Raw genomic sequence first — 21,736 nt, forward strand, 5'->3', positions numbered from 1 at the left:
CCTAATGGGCTTAAGGACTTGATTTTGGGCCTATTATGCTATGACAGGTTGAAAACCCTAATTAGGGTTTAGAAAACCCTAATTTTGGAATTATGGGCTTGGACTTATCGGGACCCAAATTTGGGCCATTGAATGGAATGGTATATTAAGCCCAATCACACATTATGACTTATTTAGTAGAGTGAGGGACTTAATGGATTAAGTCCTTAATGGGTTGAGTGAGAAACACTTAACCCTAATTGTCATTGTATGTGAAACCCTAATTTCACTTGGGTTTATTGTTGGGCCTTGATGATTGGGTTATTGGTGAGCCATCTAAGAATAATCATATGGACTAGAATAATTTAATAGGCTTTAGGATAAGGCCCGTATGTGAGGGTTTGGGCCTAATTTGGAAAATTGGCCCATTGATGGGTCATAATTGGGCCTTCATGATTATGTGATATTAGGCCATTAGAATGACGAATGTTGGACTGGACTAAATGGTTGGGCCTTATGGTAAGACCTTGTAAAGGTTTGGGCCCAATTTGGAAAATTAGGTCATATGTTGGGCTTTGACTCATAGTTGACTTTTGGTCCTTTGGATTGGACCTTGGGCTTAAATAAAGCTAAGCTAGGGGTAAAGTAGTATTTATCCCTAATTATGTATTTATGGTTATGTGTTGGAACCCAATTATTAATTGGGTGATGTTTTGATATTGATAGTTCGGGAATCTATCATCCAGGAGCTAGGGTTTGTATCTACGGGACTTCAGCAATGTGAGGTGAGTTACCTTCCAGTAGGGTTGGGTCTAACGCACCAATGTCGGCCCACCAGTAGGTGATTATGTTTGAGATGACCATCTTTGTGATAATTATCTGATTTGCCACTATTTGATATGATTTATGTGCTAGGACGGTAAGATATATGTGTTAGTAGTAGTAGTAGGGGTGAAATAGTCCCCGGTTACCAGTTGAAAGATACCGAAGACAGTTACCGGTTGAAACATATTGAAAGGGTAGACAGAACCCATACATGCCTAGCAGTATGTTTGTGATATGCTATTATGTGACCAATATGGTTATGATATGTTATTATGTGATCAGCATGTTTGTGTTATGTTATCATGGAATCAATATGTTTATGACATGTTATTATATGATAGTGGTAGGGGTTAAATAGTCCCAGATACCGGTTGAAAGATACCGAATGGGAGGTTAGCTCCTGGTTACCAGTTGAAAGATACCGAATGGGAGGTTAGTTCCCGGTTACCAGTTGAAAGATACCGAAAAGGAGCCCAGCTCCCAGATATGCCAGATAAATATCGGTTGAAAGATATTGAGGGATAGGCATTATGTGGTATGTGGTATGATGGGGGGGGGGGGGGGGGGGAACTCACTAAGCTTTGTGCTTATGGTTTTCAGTTTTGGTTTCAGGTACTATGTTTTCAAAGGAAAAGAGTCGGTTGGATCGCAGCGCATCACACTATGGTTTTCCGCACATGAGATCTTTGGGATTACACTTTGATATTGTTTTATGATAACCTGTTTTGATAATTTCTACTTTGTTTTGGGCATGATGTGTTATTATGGATGTTTTCTTATACTATTGGTTTTATAATAACTTAATTAAAACGAAATTTTTGGTCTTGAATTTTGGGATGTTTCATTCTCATGCCCCAGCCTCCTTAGCTCAAAAACCCTAAAACCTAACCCTTATCAACCTTGTGTGTTATTAACCTTGTGAAGATCATTTTGGTAGCTTCGAGCCTTAGAAAGAAAAAGAGGAAGTTGGTGAAGGAGAGATGGTGAAGCTTGAGCTTGAAGATCTGAAACATCATCATCATTTAGCACTCATTTGAGGTATAAAGTTCAGAACATGCCTTATATTTGCTTAGATCTCCTTATTTTGGGTTTTGAGGTGTTTTGGCCTCTTTTTGGGATAATAATGGAGTAAAGTCATTTTAGGGGGTGTTCTTTCAGATCTGAGCTGGTTTTGGTTAAAGGTGCAAACTTTTTGAGGATTTTAGTGCGATGCATGCATTAAGTAATTTATTAAGTCCATTCCAACCTTAAGATCTTTAATTAGAGATGCATGAACGTAACGTTGGAAAATTTGCATGGTTTTCCAACTCAAGGAAGTCAGATCCATGTTGTGGAGTCATGTTATCATGGATTAAGTGCTTAATGTGTTAAGAAGTGGGTTTGTGGAGAACTCGACGAGTTTGTTGGGTAAACTCAGCGAGTTGGCTCGGTTTTCCTAGACATCTTCATAGTGATGGAGGAACTCGGCGAGTTGGTGGGTTAACTCGACAAGTTGACTTGGTTTTTCCCGATATGTGTAGATTAATGGAGGAACTTGACGAGTTGAAGGATAACTCGACGAGTTGGGTCAATTTGGATCGTGGACTTTGACTTTTGACTTATGCCTTTGACCAAGTTTGTCCCTAAGGGTGTTTGAGGTAATCTGAATTGAATTTAAGGAAAATATGGGCTTAGGATAAGGCCCATATAGGATTGGGCCTAATTTGGAAAATTCGGCCATTAGTGAGCCTTTATGGATCTTTTTGGTTTTAGGCCTTTTGGTTCATGGAATTAGGCCTCAGTTTTGGTTCATGTTAGGTTAGGGGTAAAACGGTCATTTTACCCCAGGTTTGGATGGTGGGCCTTAGAATGGGACCCAATTGCTAATTATGTTTTATTTTGATCTGTTAGATCAAGGGTGTCATTAGGACAATAACTAAGGATTTCTTTCAGTAAGCTTTTGCATTCGAGGTGAGTCTCATCCATGTTTATATGGGTTGAAGGCACCAATGCAGGAGTGTTTGGATTATGTATTGTAGGAAGACCCAATGGTTAGCCCTTGGCATTATATAGGAAAGACCAGGAGGTGGCTCCTAGCACACGTTATGCAAGACCATGGTCTGAGCCTAGCAGTTACTTAGTTAAGTAGTGTACATTGTATGCTAGTTGTATTTATGATGCGTGCATGGAAGACTCGGATGTGGCTACTGGTACTTGTCTGGAAGACCCAGGGTTGTGGCCCCCGACCTGGCAAGGAATACCACGAGGCGGCTCGTGGCATAATGGCAAGACTATGTGCGACACATAGCACCTTTATTGATTATGATATATGAATGATATGTATAGCTCGCGGTTATGTATGGCACGTATGGATCAGTTGATATGTATGGTATGTAGTATCTAGGGAACTGACTAAGCTTTAAGCTTACGGTTTTCAGTTTTTGTTTCAGGTACTCCAATTTTCAAATGAAAGAGTTTGGGGCAATCGCAGCGCATACACCCGTGTTTTCCGCAGTATGTGATTTTTGGGGATTGGACTCTAATAGTTGTTTTATTTGAAATGCTTTTCAATGTTTTGAACAAAGTTACAATAGTGTTTCGATTATAAAAAAATGAAATTTTTACCTTGAATTTTTAGGTTGTTACACTATTCTAATGATTTTGTAAAAAGAATTTTTAAAAAAATAAGGTGTTTTAGATACCAAACTTGATTTTAAAAGATTAGAAGTTTTTCAAAAAAATGGTGAACATAATATGATATAAAGAGAAATAATTCAAAATATTTATGATTCAAAAATATTATGATTCAATATCTATATGATCATTAACTTGTTATGATGTATATATAGTTTGATTCAAATATTTAATGATACTTAATTATTATATTTTTTATGATTCAAAATCAAATGATTCAAAAATTATAATGATCCAAATGTTGTATTGAACAAAAACTTTATTTAATTAAATATATTATGATCCAAATTAATATGATGCAAAAATGTATGATGCATAATATCGTTATGATTCAAAATATGATGATGATGATCCGTAATATTCTTCTTATTTAATAATTTTATAGTTGTTAAAGATTAAAACACCCCCCCCCCCCCCTACTATCTTCAAGTATATAATAAAGATATTAAAAAAAATGGAAAAAAAAAAACTAATTTTAAAAAAAAAAATAAAACTAGAAAAATAATATATATATATATATAAACACACACATACACACACACACACACACACACATATATATATATATATATATATATATATATATATATATATATATATATAAAAACATTAAAACCGAGCATATATCTTTTTAAGAAAAAAAATTAAAAAATTTTAACGAAAAATAAAACAAATTATTAAAAAAACCAAAATGAATGAAAAAGAAAAGAAAAACTCATTTAAATGATGTTCCTAGCACATGATTATTCCATCGAATCTGTATTACGTTCCATGCACGTGCACCACATGCGAACGCATCACGACCAAGTAAATGGGTTTGACATTTGTTTCCTTGACGAAATGATTGGTGGAGAATAGTTATCGCGGGTCATACCAATTTGGGTTCCTACCGGATCCGGATCCTATATATATATATATATATATATATATATATATATATATATATATATATATATATATATATATATATATATATATATATATATATATGAAAATTTATTAGAAATACATTGGAAAAAATGTACAACCGATTATTATGTGTTAAAGATTATTAAACATTTATGCATTACAATATAAGTAATGTTTGAAAAAATATATATATTATAAATCAAAAATTGCTAAAGAAATTCAAATTAATAGTATCTAAAATGACATTGATGTATTGAAAAATCTCAATAACTAGGTTAAGTCAAACTTCTTCCAAAATTAAAGGGGTGTAATTAAAAATTCTATTAATCTTATGGCTATTTAGGAAAATGGACATTATTTATTATTAAAATAACAATTAACAATTACCAATAAACAATAAAATGGAGATCAATCAATCAAAAAGTTTGTTTATGATTCGTTAGTTTAATTAGATTTTATTCGTGTATTTAAAATCACCTTAAACTATTTGTACGGTACTTCTTATCAATGCTTCAAAATCCCTGTTCCTACGTGAAATCACCTGTTCCTACGCAAAATCCCTATTAAAATTGGAGGCATATCTCTAGTCAAACTGCAAAGTGTTTATGAATTCATGTTTTCAACTTGACTTATTTATGATTCCACAATTTCCAATATATATATGGGGTCCTTCATCTTTATCTTTTATATATTAAAAAAATTAATATGATGCGTTTTCGTGGATTACGTGTTTGATCGTATGACATGCTGTTAGCATGGCATCAATAAATGCAATTTCTGAGCGCAACCCAACTGCTATATTCCATTATTTCTTAAAAAGATTCAAGAAAAAAAAAAGTGTATAGCCATGGATGAAGAGAACCCGAGAAACGTTCTTGAGGTTCCTCTTATTGTTCCAAATTCAAGAACTGAAAATGGTTGTGATCATATTAATTTAGGGGGAAGAATTAGAAGATTTCGATGGGTTAAGATAAAATCGAGCATTGTCATCTCGGATTCGATCATAGAACTGAAGCAACAACTGAGGTTAGCAGGGCCACTTTGTGTGGTGAGTCTTTTGCAGTACAGTTTGGAGATAATTTCTGTGATGTTCGTCGGTCATCTTGGAGAGCTTTCCCTTTCTGCTGCTTCAATGGCGACCTCTTTTGCTTCTGTCACTGGCTTTAGCTTCATGGTATTACTATATTTTCAATCATTATTTTATTAGTGGGTCCCACGTTTATTTATAATCGTCGTTGAACAATTCTCCTTATTTATTTTGAGTTTGTCATGAAATTATTATTTGATTCTTTGTTTTGCAACTATAATTCTTTCTTTTACCCTTTAGCATTCAGGCTTTTGATTCAAAAGATTGATGATTGTTTCTTTCATAGGACCCATATAGTAAAAAAAAAAAAAGTAGATAGAAAACCAACAAACAGTAAGTGATATTACACATGGCAAACGTGTATACCTTACGTACCCTAAAATTTTGTTTGTAGCATAAGAAAACTAGTATGGATGGAGTTATATATTTTTTTTAACCATAACAGGAACCTACTTATAGTTCTTCATGGATAATTGCAATTAATGTACTTTATATTAATGATTAAAGCAATATACGTATATTTTGCTATGGGTAAAAAAATGTGTGTTGTGTAAAGAAACTCTAAGTACATTGATGTTGTGTGTTACATATTGCTATTTCCTACAATTTACTCAAATGTTATTCCTTTTGAGTATCCTGGTTGTCCGATAGTTGTCCTCTTTTTAACTTTTGATGCCAAATTTATATTTAGAAAATAGTAATGTACCTTGTGATGGAATTATCAATTCATCAAATATCTTCACATCAATCTAAAAATAACTAAATCAAGTTTATGTGATTATAATTAGCTTGGAATGGGAAGTGCACTGGAAACATTCTGTGGACAAGCTTATGGAGCAGAACAATATCGTATGCTTGGTGTACACACGCAAAGAGCAATGGTTGTACTCATGCTTATGGCTATTCCTATATCCATCATATGGACTTTCACATGCACAATCTTTACTTTTTTTGGACAAGATTTAGAGATCTCAACTAAAGCTGGATCATACACACGTTGGTTGATTCCAAGTATCTTTCCTTATGGGCTTCTTCAATGTCAGTTGAGATTCTTACAAGCTCAAAGTAACACAAAAGTTTTGATGATAAGCACTGGATTAACAAGCTTAATTCACATTCTTGTTTGCTGGATTTTGGTTTTTAAGTTGGGATTAGGCTGTGAAGGAGCTGCACTTTCTTGTGCTGTTTCTTATTGGATTAATGTGTTGATTTTGTCGATTTATATCAAGTTTTCTCCTGCTTTTGAAAAAACATGGACGGGTTTTTGTAAAGAAGGCGTGACAAATCTTGGCGACTTTCTTGTGTTGAGCATACCATCTGCACTAATGGTCTGGTTAGTTAGTCTGGAATGTGAATATATAGTGGTATAATTTTCTTCAATGTTTTTGATTATCGAGTTCAATTTTATGAGATGCGTAGGGGTTGTAAATTGTAATTTAGTATTGTGTTTATTTTAGAAAAGAAACTAATGTGATTTATGTTTATGTGTTAGCTTGGAGTATTGGTCTTACGAGTTCCTTGTGTTCATGTCTGGTCTTCTTCCAAATCCAAAACTTGAAACTTCAATGATGTCTGTCAGGTATGTTATTAAGTTATCCTAAGCATATCACACATGAATTGATGTTAATGTATCATATTTTGTTGTCTTAATTTGTTTTTATTTTCTAAGATACTCACATGACCACTTTTTTGTCCAATTTTGCAAATGTGCCCAATTGTGAATTGTGATATATAATGTTTTTTGAATCACCACGAAAAATCTTTAAAATTTTCGAAGAAAATTAAATATTGCAAAATAGAAATATATTGTGAAATACTCAAATGCACATTCACATAATGCTAAGTATGGTGTTTTTCTTCGAATTTTTTTTGAAGGTTTTTTGTGGTTAGTATCCTTAAAGAGTAATTTCGCAATTAGCAATGCAACCCTTTGCGAAATTCTTGTGTAAAAGATAAAAGAATTAAAGGGTAAAAAAAAAAAAAAAGTGTTCGCTTTGTTAAATACACCATCCTCTTTTGGTATTTTTTTAAATTATCGTTTTCTTTGGTGCAGTCTCACTACAAGTTCAGTGATCTTCAGAATTCCATACGGATTTGGAAGTGCAGTAAGGTACATCTACTACAAAATAAAATAAATACAAACTAAATATCTTAAAAAAGTATACGTTTGTGTTTTTACTCATATTCATATCGGAATTATGTGAAGCACGAGAGTTTCAAACGAATTAGGAGCTGCGAAACCAAAGGCTGCACAGCTTGCAGCACGAGTTGTGATCTTTTTAGCCATTACAGAAGGGGTTCTCATAAGCTTACTTTTAGTTGCTATTCGACATATCTGGGGCTATTTATTCACCAATGAAGAAGAAGTTGTGAGTTATATGTCTTCAATCATGCCAGTTCTTGCATTATCCAACTTCATGGATGGAATTCAAGGTGTTCTCTCAGGTAAAAAAGCGTCATCTTTCCGATACTTAATGCACCCAAACTTGCAAATTCAGAATCTTTAAGGTACAAATCATTATTTAATTCTGAAAAAAAAAAAAAAGGTACTGCAAGAGGATGTGGGTGGCAAAACATTGGTGCAATTGTGAACCTTGGAGCATATTACATCGTTGGTCTTCCTTGTTCAGCCATCTTGACTTTTTTACTGCATTATGGAGGAATGGTAAAAGAGAATATATATATATATATATATATATATATATATATATATATATATATATATATATATATATATGCTCTTTTTTTCTAACTATATATTTTCAAAGTACAATATTTTTTTAATGCAGGGACTCTGGATGGGGATCATAGGGGGGAGTGGTCTACAAGCAATAGTTTTCTTGGTCATTACTATGCGCACCAACTGGGAACAACAGGTACATGTACATGTTCCAGTTACTGCATGTCAAATACCTATCTCTACATATATAGGATTTCTATTGAGTTGTAAACTTCATTACTAAATCAATAAACCTTTATAGTGGGCTTGTAGAATAATATGTTACTGAATCACATATCAAGAAAGATCTTCTTTAATCTATGACAAAACTACAATAATGGTCTTGTTGCTTTTCATTTTATAAGGTCCAAGCTTTTCAAAAATTGTAGATTTATCATTTTCAAACAAGTTTTGTTGTGGTTTTGGTTTATTTTCCGTTAACAACTTGGTTGTTAATTTTTTAAAATGACTATTTTACATTCAGGGACTATTTCTGCAACCAAACTACAAGAATCATTTCTATGTATCTTCTTTTTTATTTTTATTGAATTATTATATATTAATAAATGATATTTTTAATATATGTTGTTTACATAAAAATAAATATTATTTGATTAGAATATTAATTTCTTTTAATTATTTTTTTTAAATTTCTTTGTTATCGAGTATTTTAATTAGATTATTATATATGAATAAATATTATTTTTAATATAATATTTATATATTATGAAATATTATTATATTTGATTACTAATTTATTTTAGTTAATTTTTTTATTGGAGTAATTCTTTTTTATTGGATTATTATATATTAATAAGTATTATTTTTAATTTATAATATTTTTATCCTAATAAGTACTACATTATCAGATTATTAATTTATTTCAGTTAATTATTTTAATTCTTTTTTTGGGATTAATTCTATTTTTATTGAAATATTACTTTTATTTTATTATTTTTTATCTAATAAATATTATTTAATGTATTATTAATTTATTTTGTATTGTATAATATTAATTCTTTTTAATTTTATTAGTTCCAACACAAAGTTATCAGAATACGCAAAAGCATGGCCTGCTCGTCAACTAAAATCGTCCGGTTCATCGCCAAAAACATTCAACGGAGGTTCAACGAAACCCTACTAACTTTTTCCATCCTGCATCCCCGGTAGCCACCTGCGATAACATCTTCACAATCTGCTGAAATTCTTCATATCTCACACAATGCGCAACAAACTCCTATTAACATTAAAAATGGTGGTGGTGATCGGGTGATGGCAGTGGTGTTATCGCATTTGACTATCGTCATCAATGATTGTAAAAGGTTGGTGGGTTTCTGTCTGACCTCCAATGAAGATGTTTTATGGTGATCCTGACTATTTTCGATGATGAGAGGCAACACTTTCGTGTGTTTTGGTGACTTTGTGGTGGAACTAATAAAATTAATAACATAAATTAGAAAAAAGTAATAAACTAATAATCCAACAAAATAATATTTATTATATAAAAAAATACTAAATTAAAGTAATATTCCAATAAAAAAATTAATCTAAAAAAGGAATTAAAAAATTAATCTAAAAAATGAATTAAAAAAATTAACCAAAAGAAATTAATAATATAATATAATAATATTTATTAATATATAAAATTATATATTAAAAATAATAGTTATACAGATTTAAAAAAAAAAAAGTTAACAATCAATGTTAAAATTAACAAAAAAAAAAAAAAAAAAAAAAAAAAAAAAAAAAAAAAATTAAAATCATAACAAAACTTATTGAAAATGATGAAATCTTTTTAAAGGTTTAAGGCTTTAACCACAATGAAAAAACGTGGGACCAACAACCATTTTTACAGTTTTCTTTTTATCTATGTTGATATATAAGTACTGTAATTTGTATTTAAATTCGTTCTTACAACTTTATTTCAGGCAATAAATGCAAGGTTTCGGGTGTGTGGTGGCAGCTAGCCGAAGTGATAGAAATGACTCAAGAAATGATATTTATTCGCTGGCGTTGTCGTGCTAATGTGATTGACAAATCGTAAGAAAAACTTGATTTCCATTAGTAAGAAAAACTTAGATGCTGCAAAATGTGAATAGACGTTTGATAATGAGGACTAATTTAGCTCTTGCTGGATTTTCTCTCCACGGTTTCTGTGTGGAATTATGTAATCTTTCTATCAAAATTGCAGATTTAAACCTTCTTTAATAGCAAGCATTTGATTGGTTCATCTGCTACCTCTCAGGTAGCTTGGGTTTTGGTGAAAGTATAGATTACAATTTCTTTGATGACATAATATTGGGGAACATCTTTAATCGTATGGAAAATACTTCACACAACCATGATAATTGAAATGAAAGTGACCATGCACTCAATGGTTTTGTGTTGATATACATTATGACTGACATTATACGGCAGACTACTTCTTTTGTGTGATATCAACAAAAGTCTTTTTTATTGAAAGGCAAAAAATCCGTACTATAATACTTTTAAAAGAATATGAGACAATATTTGATGGATGTCTACTTCTCTAACATGAGAAGTTGGTAGACCTATATGAAAATCATTAAACGCCGAATATTCGAGCCTAGATAACTTATACAAACAACAATAAAATAATCTAATAAAATTGGTGGGTTTGAAATATGACAAAGCTATTGGAGAAATGTTTTGAAACCATAACTTTTTCAAAGAACTTGTTAATTAACAAGTTTGCCCAAGAGTTTTTCAATGATTTGGTTGGTCTATTGTTTTTCAACCAATTGTAAATAGATACTTATATTTAGGTGACGTAAATCAGCAATTTGAAAAAGCTCTTCTTCTATTATGGAGATAAAATGAACTTTTTAATAAAATAGTTCCACCAAAAACTTAAAAGTATTGAGAGTATTTCAACATTGGTTAATTTATTACATATGTACAAAGTGAGTGTGACAATGATCTTTCCAAGGAATATGGGTTTTTTTCTGAATTCTGATGATCATTTCCACTTTTCAGACGAGGATAAGGCCTTTTTGGAAGCAAACACCAGCTTCATCGATGAATGTACCATATCTACGGGTATGCCTAAGCTTTTCCAAGTGGGGCAAAAAGCAGATAGCTTAAATTTTTTTGCTTTCGACTTCAATAATGTAAATTGTCCAATAAATTATCAGATGATTAAAGCGTAATTAGATCCACTAGGTCTTATTACTGAGTCACCAACTGTTAGGCTAGTCAAATCGCACGTTATCGATCATGCATGATCGGTCTTTAAAAGTAATGTGATTTTATGTATCTTTTACATCCATTGTCAACTTTTACAAAACTCTCCATGTCTTTTTCTCCCCATATATTGCATCCCTTTTTCCGAAATCAAGTGCCACAAAACATCTCATTCTCCATGTGTTTTAATTAAAACCTTTATTATCAATTCTTCTATTTTATTAAAAGTTCCAAAGACTATCGATCAAGGAGAGAAAATTGAAGAGAAATGGACTCCAAACCGCTTATCGGGTCTTCTCTTATAATCCAAAAGTCGAAATACAGATCTGAGTTTGATCATGTAACCGAGGTTTTCACAGAACTGAAGCAACAACTGATGTTAGCAGGCCCTTTTATTCTCGTTAGCTTTCTTCAGTACAGTTTTCTGCTAACATCAATCATGTTCATAGGCCATCTTGGAGAGCTTGCTCTCTCCGGTGCGTCTATGGCCACTTCTTTCGCCAGTGTCACGGGTTTCTCCTTCATGGTAACAAAAAGATCTGTTACGTTGTGTACTTGTGTTTCCTCTTATGGGTTATTTTCTGTATAGTTAATTGATTCATTTTATTTCTTTACAGATGGGTATGGGGAGCGCATTGGAAACATTCTGTGGAAAAGCTTATGGTGCAAAACAGTATCATATGCTTGGTGTACACTTGCAAAGAGCCATGGCAATACTGATGCTGATGGGTATCCCGATTTCTCTGATTTGGGCATCCACGGGGAAAATCTTTACGTATTTTGGACAAGATTTGGAAATCTCGGAACAAGCTGGGAATTACGCACGTTGGTTGATCCCCAGCATCTTTCCGTACTGTCTTCTTCAATGCCAGATCAGATTCTTGCAGACTCAAAACAACACGAAGCCATTAATGATAAGCACAGGATTTGCAAGCTTACTTCATGTGTTATGTTGTTGGATCTTGGTTTCCAAATGTGGGTTTGGTAGCTCGGGTGCTGCTCTCTCGGTTGCCATCTCGTACTGGATTAATGTGCTGATTCTGGGTCTTTATATCAAGTTTTCGCATACCTGTGAAAGAACATGGCTCGGGTTTTCGATAGATGGTGTTCGTGATCTTGCTGGATTTCTTGCTTTAGGAATACCTTCAGCTCTCATGGTTTGGTCAGTTTCAAATCAATGCTGCTTGTTTTTTTCGCCATCTTTTCCGGTCTTTATTGTTAAAAATTTAAAGATACCTTCTTTCGGTTCTTTTTTTTCATCATATATATAAGCTTGGAGTATTGGTCGTATGAGTTTCTTGTTTTACTCTCTGGAATCCTTCCAAATCCAAAGCTAGAAACATCGATGATGTGTATCAGGTGCATTGCATGCATTCAAGCCCTGTTTTCTTCCACTTAAAGATTGAGCTTCATACTTCATACTAACATTTCAAAGCTTCTTTAATTCTCTACAGTCTTAGTACAATCTCATTGGCCTACAGAATCCCCTTCGGTTTAGGCAGTGCAGTCAGGTATATATATATATATATATATATATATATATATATATATATATATATATATATATATATATATATATATATATATATATATATATATATATATATATATATATATATATATATACTCTTCATATGTCTATATCTTTCTAGTATATTATATACTAGTTACTGACATTTATGATTTATCGCGCTAATTAACAGCACCAGGGTTTCAAATGAACTTGGAGCAGGAAAACACGAAGCGGCAGAATTAGCGGTATGGGTTGGTTTATCACTAGTTGTCACAGAAGTACTCTTGATTGGATTGCTTTTAGTGGTGGCTGGTGGCGTTTGGACTAAGTTGTACACCGATGAAGCTGAAGTTGTGAGCTATATGTCGGTAGTTATGCCGGTGCTCGCTGTATCAAACGTCATGGATGGAATCCAAGGTGTACTATCAGGTTAGACTTATATATACAGATTAAAGATGAACCATGAACCCCAAAGGTTTTAACGATTCTCGTGGTCTGAAATCAAAGGTGTTGCGAGAGGATGTGGTTGGCAGAAGATCTGCACGTTGGTGAATTTAGGAGCTTATTACCTCGTCGGCATTCCTTTCGCCATGGCTCTGACATTTGTGTATGGTTTGGGAGGGAAGGTGATGTTCGATTTCTTGTTAGCTTTTTTCTCTTTTTTTTTAGTGGGCTTGATTTTGTTGAATTCGTTTGCAGGGTCTGTGGATGGGGATTATTTGTGGGAGTGGTGTTCAAGCAGCGCTGCTTTTGATAATCACGGCTTGTACGAACTGGGAAAAAGAAGTATGCATGACTTATGTATATAAAGCTACTTGTCTTCTTCTAAAGTCTCACATCTACCAAGATACTTGTAGTTCTTGATTTTCTTTTTAAAAAAAAAAACTCAACTTAAAACACCGAGGACTCCAACTTACGACATGTAAGCATCCCAACTTATCACGCATAAGAGCCAACCACATCAGCCAAATACTACACACTCACCGGTAGAAAAGAGAGATAGAGTACAAAAGTAAAATAAATGTCTTTTTAAAAAGATGAATCAAAAGAATAAATTTAAATAAACAGAAAAGTTGCTTATTACATTAGCCACAAAAGAAGAAAAGGAAAATATATAACAAACTAAGAAAGGATAATAATATAATAATTCTCTACACTTAGAGAAATATACATATAATGCTAACATCTACTAATGTTTTGCAGGCGAAAAAAGCGATGAATGGGGTGTATGATGGCAACATTCCAACGCGTTTGGTCTTATGAGGTTGTATTTGCAACATACTTGGTCTCTAATTGGTAGTTATTTTAGGATCTTGATTGTATCATAGAAAAACCGATGGGTAAATGAGGATTTCTATTGAGTTAACGGATTGTCACATGTTATAAGTTTATAAGTTTAAATGTATTGATAGCATGTATTTAAAGAATTATTTTTGGTTTGACGATGGGTGGCTTTGTGATATCTAGGGGTGGAATTGGTACGGTACCAAGTTTTTTCCTCCAAACCGTGTACCGTACCAATTATAATTGGCATAAAGTTTTACCTACCAATACCGTACCAATAATACTTGGTACCAACTTAGTTGGTTACCAACAAATTTGGTTGGTACATATTGGTATTGATATATACCAAAATATTTAAATAATATCTATACTTGAAGAGTTTAAAACTATAATCTATATAAGACTTCACATTATAATCATCACTGAATTGTTAGAAAGTTTTCCAAATATGAACGTGAGTTGAAGTTGTGGTCGTCGCTTGTTTTAGTACATCCTTTTAGTGTCATGTACCTTCCTTAACCATGTGTTAGTAATTTCTTTTACTATAATGTTTCATTCAAAAAAAGAATCAATATCAATTGAATTATATTAGTAACTTTGACTATTACTTTTTAGTTGTTACTCCTAACTAAAACTTGAAAATGTAAGGATATATACATATATATATATATATATATATATATATATATATATATATATATATATATATATATATATATATATATATATATATATAGGTTGGTATGGCACAACCGTGGTATTCAAAATTTTGTACCGTTACCGTACCAAAACTACTTAATTGACATGGTATTACCGGCCAAACATATTGGCTACCAAACATGTTGGCTACCGATTTTATTGGTTCGGTTGGTAACATGTTGGTTGGTTCTCTGTGGTACATTTTTACCAGCCCTTGTGATATCATGCAAGTGTATATATGGTTCTCAGAAGTAGGTTGCAAACAAGTCAAACTAGTTGTGGGTTACTTAGAATCAACTCGTTAAAAGTTTGATTGGAAATCGATTTTAAACAAGCATGAGCCAAGATCGAGCTTAAGATTAAGCTTGTTTATTAAACGATCTCTGGCTCTAAGTCTGTGATACTAAGCCCGATTAGGCTCGTGGGTCTAACCAAGCCCGATTAGGTACCCAAACTCACCATACCACATCGTTTTGTATCATATAATACATTCTAATTGTTCAATGTTATTATAATTTAACTTCTAACTTGATTTACTTCCAATATTTTTATAATTTACACATTTATCTTCCTCTTATATAATTTTTCATTTTCAACTAAAATATACACAGCCTAGTAAGTGTTCGGCAAAAATATGTGATGTAAGAGAATAATAATAGTGAAATTTCGAATATCTTGAAAGCAAATCAAGTTAGGGTTGAAGTTTAACAATATTATAATGAATATATCAAACAAAACGATGTATTATGGCATGTTTGGGTACGTAAGCTTATATACCCTTAAGGGTATATTCACTTTTCCCATATATATATATATATATATATATATATATATATATATATATATATATATATATATATATATATATATATATATATATATATATATATATATATATATATATATATATATATGGGAAAAGTGAATATACCCTTAAGGGTATATAACCTTAGGTACCCAAACCCACCATAATACGCCGTTTTGTTTGATATATTCATTATAATGTTCTTAAACTTCAACCCTAACTTGATTTACTTTCATGATTTTTCGAAATTTCACTATTATCTTCATCTTACATCACATCTTTTTGCGGAACACCTACTAGACTATATATATTATAGTTAAAAATGAAAATTATGTAAGAGGAAGATAAATATGAAATGTATAAAAATCTTGGAAGTAAATCATGTTACAAGTTGAATTATAAGAAAATTGGACAATTACAATGTATATATATATGATACAAAACGATGTAGTATTGTGATCTGGGTACCTAAGCTTATATACCCTTAAGGGTATATTCACTTTTCCATATATATATATATATATATATATATATATATATATATATATATATATATATATATATATATATATATATATATATATATATATATATATATATATATATGTATAAATTATTCTAAAATAAAATATAAACAATTTTCTTGACAATTTTATGGATATAAAACTTTTTCTTCTCAATAAAGGTTGACTTTATATTATTTATATGTTGTTAAAAATTGTTGTAATATATATCCTACATTGCTATATTTTAAAAATCACATATTTCATGTTGATACGGTCATGGAAAATTGCACCACATATTGTATTTTATCGAATTACACAGAGATTTTTTTTTTTTAATAAACATCACTATAAATTCCAAAAGAAAATTACAAATATAATAAAAATCGTTAATTACTTTGTAGAAATTAACCAAAAAACCCCAAATACAAAAATAGTTTGTAAAATTACAGATGAATTAAGTTCATCTGCGATTTGACAAAGCCATCTGCGAACGTACAAGTCACTAAAGCACATCCATGTTTTAGCGATTTGTACGTTCGCAGATGGAGACTAGTCCATCTATTATTTCACATTCCATCTACGATTTCACCTTTTTCGCAGCTATAAAAACGTAATTTTTTTTGTTTGTTTTATTTTTCATACTTCTCTCTCTCTCTATGCATTATGGACGATTTGACAAAGCAAATATTTATTCATTTTATTAAAAAGATTTTAAACATATTTTTCAAAGAAATAACAATAAAAGTAATAATTTTTTGCAATAACCTATATATAATATGGTTGTTTCCTAGTCAAACTCTATCAATTTCATAGTGAAAAAATAACGAAATCGCAAATGAACTTGGACGTAGTTCATCTGCGATTTTAATCACTTGTACCTCCTATTTATACAATATATATATATATATATGCAAACGTACAAGTCGCTAAAGCACGGATGTGCTTTAGCGACTTGTACGTTCATAAATGGCTTGGTGAAATTGTAGATGAGCTTAATCCATCTGCGATTTTGAAGATTATTTTTGTAATTTGGGTTTTTTTGGCAATTTTCTACAAAGTAATTAATGATTTTTGTTATATTTGTAATTTTCTCTTTTTATGGCATTTATCTATCAATAACTTCCGTAAGATTACTATATAAAATGAAAGACCCCAACTTTCGTATTTTTGAAAGACTCAAACTTTCATACTTCACAATATTATTACTCCAAAACATGTTACTTGTATATTCATAAAAGCAATATTTTATATTGATAAAGGGATTACAAACTACTGGATACAAACTGACTATTACAAAGTGTTATATATTACATAACTACCCAGGATATTGTAATTTATACAAACATAAACTGAAGTACAAAAGTGTTATTACAAACTATTCTAAATCTTTCAACAGTATGTGATCATACTAGTTACTTATCACCTGCAATTGTTAAACATTGATAGGGTAAGCGGTGATGCTTAGTGAGTTCAATAATAGATACAATATAACATTATGCCATATATATACTTCAATGTGGCAAAAGCAAAGAGGAACAACAAGACATATGTGAAATCATGTGACAAGCGTTCATATCAATCAAAGACTTTATTCAAAGATATACTATTCAATGCTTAATATATATCAATAAAACTTTGGCCCAAATGGCATAGAAGACATGCAATTTCTGATTAACATCTTGTTAGATTTCAGGCTTATAGTCCTGTCTAACCATTTGCCGATGTCATAGAATAGAAGTCATTCTCTTACGGAGACATGCTCTACATGGCCAGAGGCTACGTACCAGTACCAATGTGAATCTAAATCCTTTCACTGATCACATGGTAAAAGGTATTACATTTGCTATAAACATAGCGAATAAAATAACACGGGAAAATAAATCAGAATAATAACACTGAAAAGCACATAGCACATATAACACATAACATACAATTGTTCCTATATATTGAACTCACCTTGAATTAACCGGGGGTTAAAATAGTAATTTTGACAGCACTTCGGCTTTAAATATGACTTTCTATGTTGAAAACCGGGAGCTTAATTGAAAACCGGGCTCTACGAAGGTAGGGCTTCAAAACCGAAAAAATAAAATTTCCGGGCTTCTCGGGAGCTTCGAGACGTGTTTCGGGTGCTAAAATTGATATCGGGGCTTTGGGGAAAGTCAAAATGAAGAAAATATGGAAAAAGGGGTGAAAAGTGTGAATTTTCTAATCTTAGCCGGGAGGGTTCGCACCCTCCTATTTATAGGGGCGAAGGTCTTCGGCCGAAGGGAGGAGGGGCAGCTGGCGGCTCGCGAGAGGACCAGATGGCGCGCATGCGAAGGCTCCAGGTGGCTCTGCTCGCAGGCAAGCACGCGTCGGACAGCGAGGCTACACATGTCGGCTTCGGATTGGCTCAGTGCTTCATTTGAAACATTCCAAAATACGACCCAAAAATTTTTGTTTAACAATTACTAAAAGTACCAAAATAATATCACAAAGTAAAACTCATACGTCAATATTTCAAAACGGTAACTAATAGTTATGTAGAACTGTATCAAAGCTGTATCAATCACATTTATGAAAAACTAGAAACATCTCCCAGGACAACTGAAACTGTGGTGTATGCGATACCATCAAAACGAGCTCTTCCCTTTGCTTGCGGAAGTACCTGAAACCAAAACTGAAACTGTAAGCATGAAACTTAGTGAGCTCCCCCAAACTACCACATACCATACAGTACATATAAACACATACTGGGCCTTGCCCACTGCATCGAACCGAAGTCTGGAAACTGCATCGGACCGAAGTCCGGAACTAGACAGGGCCTTGCCCTCTGCATCGGACCGAAGTCCGGAACTACTGAGGCCTTGCCTCCTGCATCGGACCGAAGTCCGGGACTAACTACATCGGACCGAAGTCCGGAACTACTGATCATAGCATAGCATAAACATATCAAGTAGCATGAACACATAAACAGCATACTGCATCGGGCTGTAACCCGGAACACATAACACATAAATCCTGTTTGAACCACGAAGGCATCAAACATAATAAAATCTGCATCGGACCGAAGTCTGGAAACTACTACTAGCTATACGGGTCGGCATTGTGGCCTTAGACCCGTTCCTACTGGCAGGAAACTCACCTCGTGGTCTGGCTGCTGAGTGTATGGCTCTGGAAGCTATCTGTTGTTGCTCCGGTATCTCCCCGGCTACAATTCCACAAATACACTCAATCAAAATACTAATAACTGCATTGGGGTAAAATGACTCTTTTACCCCTGGCTAAAGTCAACTCTCATGGTCAAGGTCAACTCTTCTGGTCAAGGTCAACTTACAGTTGACCTGACTCGCCGAGTTGGGCCGCTAACTCGTCGAGTCCCTACTCTCATTTCTCAACCCTACTTGCTGCTACTCGTCGAGTATGGCATAAACTCGACGAGTTCCCATTTGATTCTAAAACTCAGACCATCTGCATCCGACTCGCCGAGTTGTATGAACAACTCGACGAGTTGTTCTTGAATCTATGAAGATTGTCTTAGACTCACCGAGTTGTATGAACAACTCGTCGAGTCCCTCCATTACTGAGTCTTACCTCCAACTCACTAAGTCCATTCTACTACTCACTGGTCCCCACTCGGAATCATTCAAAGGGGAAGGATCGGGGACTCGCGACTCGACTCGCCAAGTCCGAAGAACGACTCGCCGAGTCACACGCATGCAATTACTAAAAACTTGATTCTGCTCAAAACCATTGCATACAATATATAGATCTGAGTTCCTAAGACTGGTTTACCACGTAAAGTTCCCAACTTTATGTGTACAAATGCATACAAAAGGATATAAAGGCTAAAAAGGCACTTAGAAGAATAGATCTAGGGCTATCATGCAAAATGGCTCCATAAAGTTGATAGATCTACGTTTTTGGAACTGAAACACGGCTGGATCCGAAAGCTAATCCATCCAATATGATTTCTCTACTATGAACAAGCTAAAGAATGGATAAAATGGGCTAAATATGCTTATAAAGGAGAATCAATCATAAAAACAGGAGGAATCCGATTATTACCTCAATAAACTCTTAAATGGGTGCAAGAACTTGGATCTTCGTCTTCTCCTTTGGATCTAGCTTCCTTCTTCTCTTCAAAACTTCAAGATTTACACAAGAAATGCTCAAATACTCAATGGAATGGTTAGGGTTTGCTAAATAATGCTTTGAGGGTGAAGGAGACGAGTTTGGGGGCTCATAAGATGGTTTAAATAGGGTGCAAACCTAGGGATTTAGGGTTTCTACCTGGCAGGCTGACTCGCCGAGTCCCGAATATGGACTCGTCGAGTCGCCGATCTATACGCTGCTCAAGATCACGACTCTACTCGACCAGTCAGGCCATAGACTCGTCGAGTCCCTCTGCAAACTTCTAAAACAAATAATATAAAAGCAACATACCAAAGACGGGTCGTTACAATTCTCCCCCACTTGACTCAGACTTCGTCCTAGAAGTCTGCTACGGCTGAATCTGCAAATAACTCTGGGTAGTGCTCTTTCATCTCATCTTCAGCCTCCCACGTCCACTCAGATCCCTTCTGGTGCTCCCACTGCACCTTCACTAGCTGAATTACCTTGCTCCTCAAGGTCTTTATCTTCCGGTCCAGAATCGCGACCGGCCTCTCAATATAATTCAAGTTGCTATCAACCTGAATATATTCTAAGGGAACAACTGTTGACTCATCCACCAAACATTTCCTCAGCTGAGACACATGGAAAGTGTTGTGGATCTGGCTAAGCTCTACCGGAAGATCCAACCGATAAGCAACCCGACCCACCCGGGCCAAAACCCTGAAAGGACCAATGAACCGGGGGCCCAGCTTGCCCCTCTTCCGAAACCTGATGACACCCTTCCAAGGTGAGACCTTCAGAAGGACCATATCGCCTACCCGGAACTCCAAGTCTGAACGCCTCCTGTCGGCGTAGCTCTTCTGCCGACTCTGCGCAGTCTGCAGTCTACTACGAACCTACTGAATCAACTCGGTCGTCTTGAGCACCACCTCCGTGCTCCCAATGACTCGCTGACCGACCTCGCCCCAACAAATCGGGGTCCTGCACTTCCTCCCATAAAGCATCTCAAAGTGATTTCGATCAATACTCGCATGATAACTGTTGTTATACGAAAATTCCGCTAATAGAAGATACGTATCCCAACTGCCACCGAAGTCTAGGACACATGCCCGGAGCATGTCCTCGAGAGTCTGAATTGTCCTCTCACTATGCCCGTCCGTCTAAGGGTGGAAAGCGGTGCTGAAAAGGAGACGAGTACCCATCCCGTCATGAAACCGCTTCCAGAATTTGGATGTAAAACGGACGTCTCGATCTAACACCACCGATATCGGCACTCCATGACATGCAACTATCTCCCGCACATAGATATCGACTAACTTTTCCGCCGATATGCTCTCCTGGATCGGTATGAAATGAGCACTCTTCGTCAACCGATCCACTACTACCCAAATCGAATATACCCCACGTGCGGTCATGGGAAGCTTGGTGATAAAGT

The 21,736-nt window shown here is 34.0% G+C and overlaps 2 protein-coding genes across 4 annotated transcripts; both read left to right on the forward strand.

The window, feature by feature from the left end:
- The first annotated feature begins 5,205 nt into the window (after positions 1–5,205).
- On the forward strand, positions 5,206–10,392 carry LOC145038728 (protein DETOXIFICATION 16-like). The gene is made up of 8 exons (XM_078986990.1): positions 5,206–5,560; positions 6,262–6,806; positions 6,966–7,052; positions 7,527–7,583; positions 7,680–7,918; positions 8,020–8,138; positions 8,263–8,349; positions 10,121–10,392. Exons 1-8 carry the CDS (start codon positions 5,234–5,236, stop codon positions 10,157–10,159), a joined length of 1,500 nt encoding a protein of 499 aa, XP_078843116.1. The 5' UTR covers positions 5,206–5,233; the 3' UTR covers positions 10,160–10,392.
- A 1,102-nt stretch (positions 10,393–11,494) lies between these two features.
- Positions 11,495–14,344, forward strand: LOC145038729 (protein DETOXIFICATION 16-like). 3 transcript variants are annotated; one of them, XM_078986991.1, is made up of 8 exons: positions 11,495–11,922; positions 12,014–12,558; positions 12,669–12,755; positions 12,851–12,907; positions 13,100–13,338; positions 13,417–13,535; positions 13,609–13,710; positions 14,113–14,344. In XM_078986991.1, exons 1-8 carry the CDS (start codon positions 11,665–11,667, stop codon positions 14,170–14,172), a joined length of 1,467 nt encoding a protein of 488 aa, XP_078843117.1. In that variant the 5' UTR covers positions 11,495–11,664; the 3' UTR covers positions 14,173–14,344. The 3 variants fall into 3 exon arrangements, with proteins under 3 accessions (XP_078843117.1, XP_078843118.1, XP_078843119.1); XM_078986992.1 differs by having other exon boundaries at positions 13,609–13,695; positions 14,113–14,343; XM_078986993.1 differs by lacking the exon at positions 12,669–12,755.
- Positions 14,345–21,736: the final 7,392 nt, after the last annotated feature.

This window comes from Lactuca saligna, chromosome 4 (assembly GCF_052625555.1).
Source record: "Lactuca saligna cultivar CGN05327 chromosome 4, ASM5262555v1, whole genome shotgun sequence".
NCBI classification, from domain to species: Eukaryota; Viridiplantae; Streptophyta; class Magnoliopsida; order Asterales; family Asteraceae; genus Lactuca; species Lactuca saligna.

Bases quoted from the DNA above. Each gene is read 5' to 3' on its own strand.
- LOC145038729 (XM_078986991.1), top strand. From the start codon at position 11,665: ATGGACTCCAAACCGCTTATCGGGTCTTCTCTTATAATCCAAAAGTCG. The intron at 11,923-12,013 runs GTAACAAAAAGA...ATTTCTTTACAG, and splicing joins TCACGGGTTTCTCCTTCATG to ATGGGTATGGGGAGCGCATT. The intron at 12,559-12,668 runs GTCAGTTTCAAA...CATATATATAAG, and splicing joins CCTTCAGCTCTCATGGTTTG to CTTGGAGTATTGGTCGTATG.
- LOC145038728 (XM_078986990.1), top strand. From the start codon at position 5,234: ATGGATGAAGAGAACCCGAGAAACGTTCTTGAGGTTCCTCTTATTGTT. The intron at 5,561-6,261 runs GTATTACTATAT...GATTATAATTAG, and splicing joins TCACTGGCTTTAGCTTCATG to CTTGGAATGGGAAGTGCACT. The intron at 8,350-10,120 runs GTACATGTACAT...ACTTTATTTCAG, and splicing joins GCACCAACTGGGAACAACAG to GCAATAAATGCAAGGTTTCG.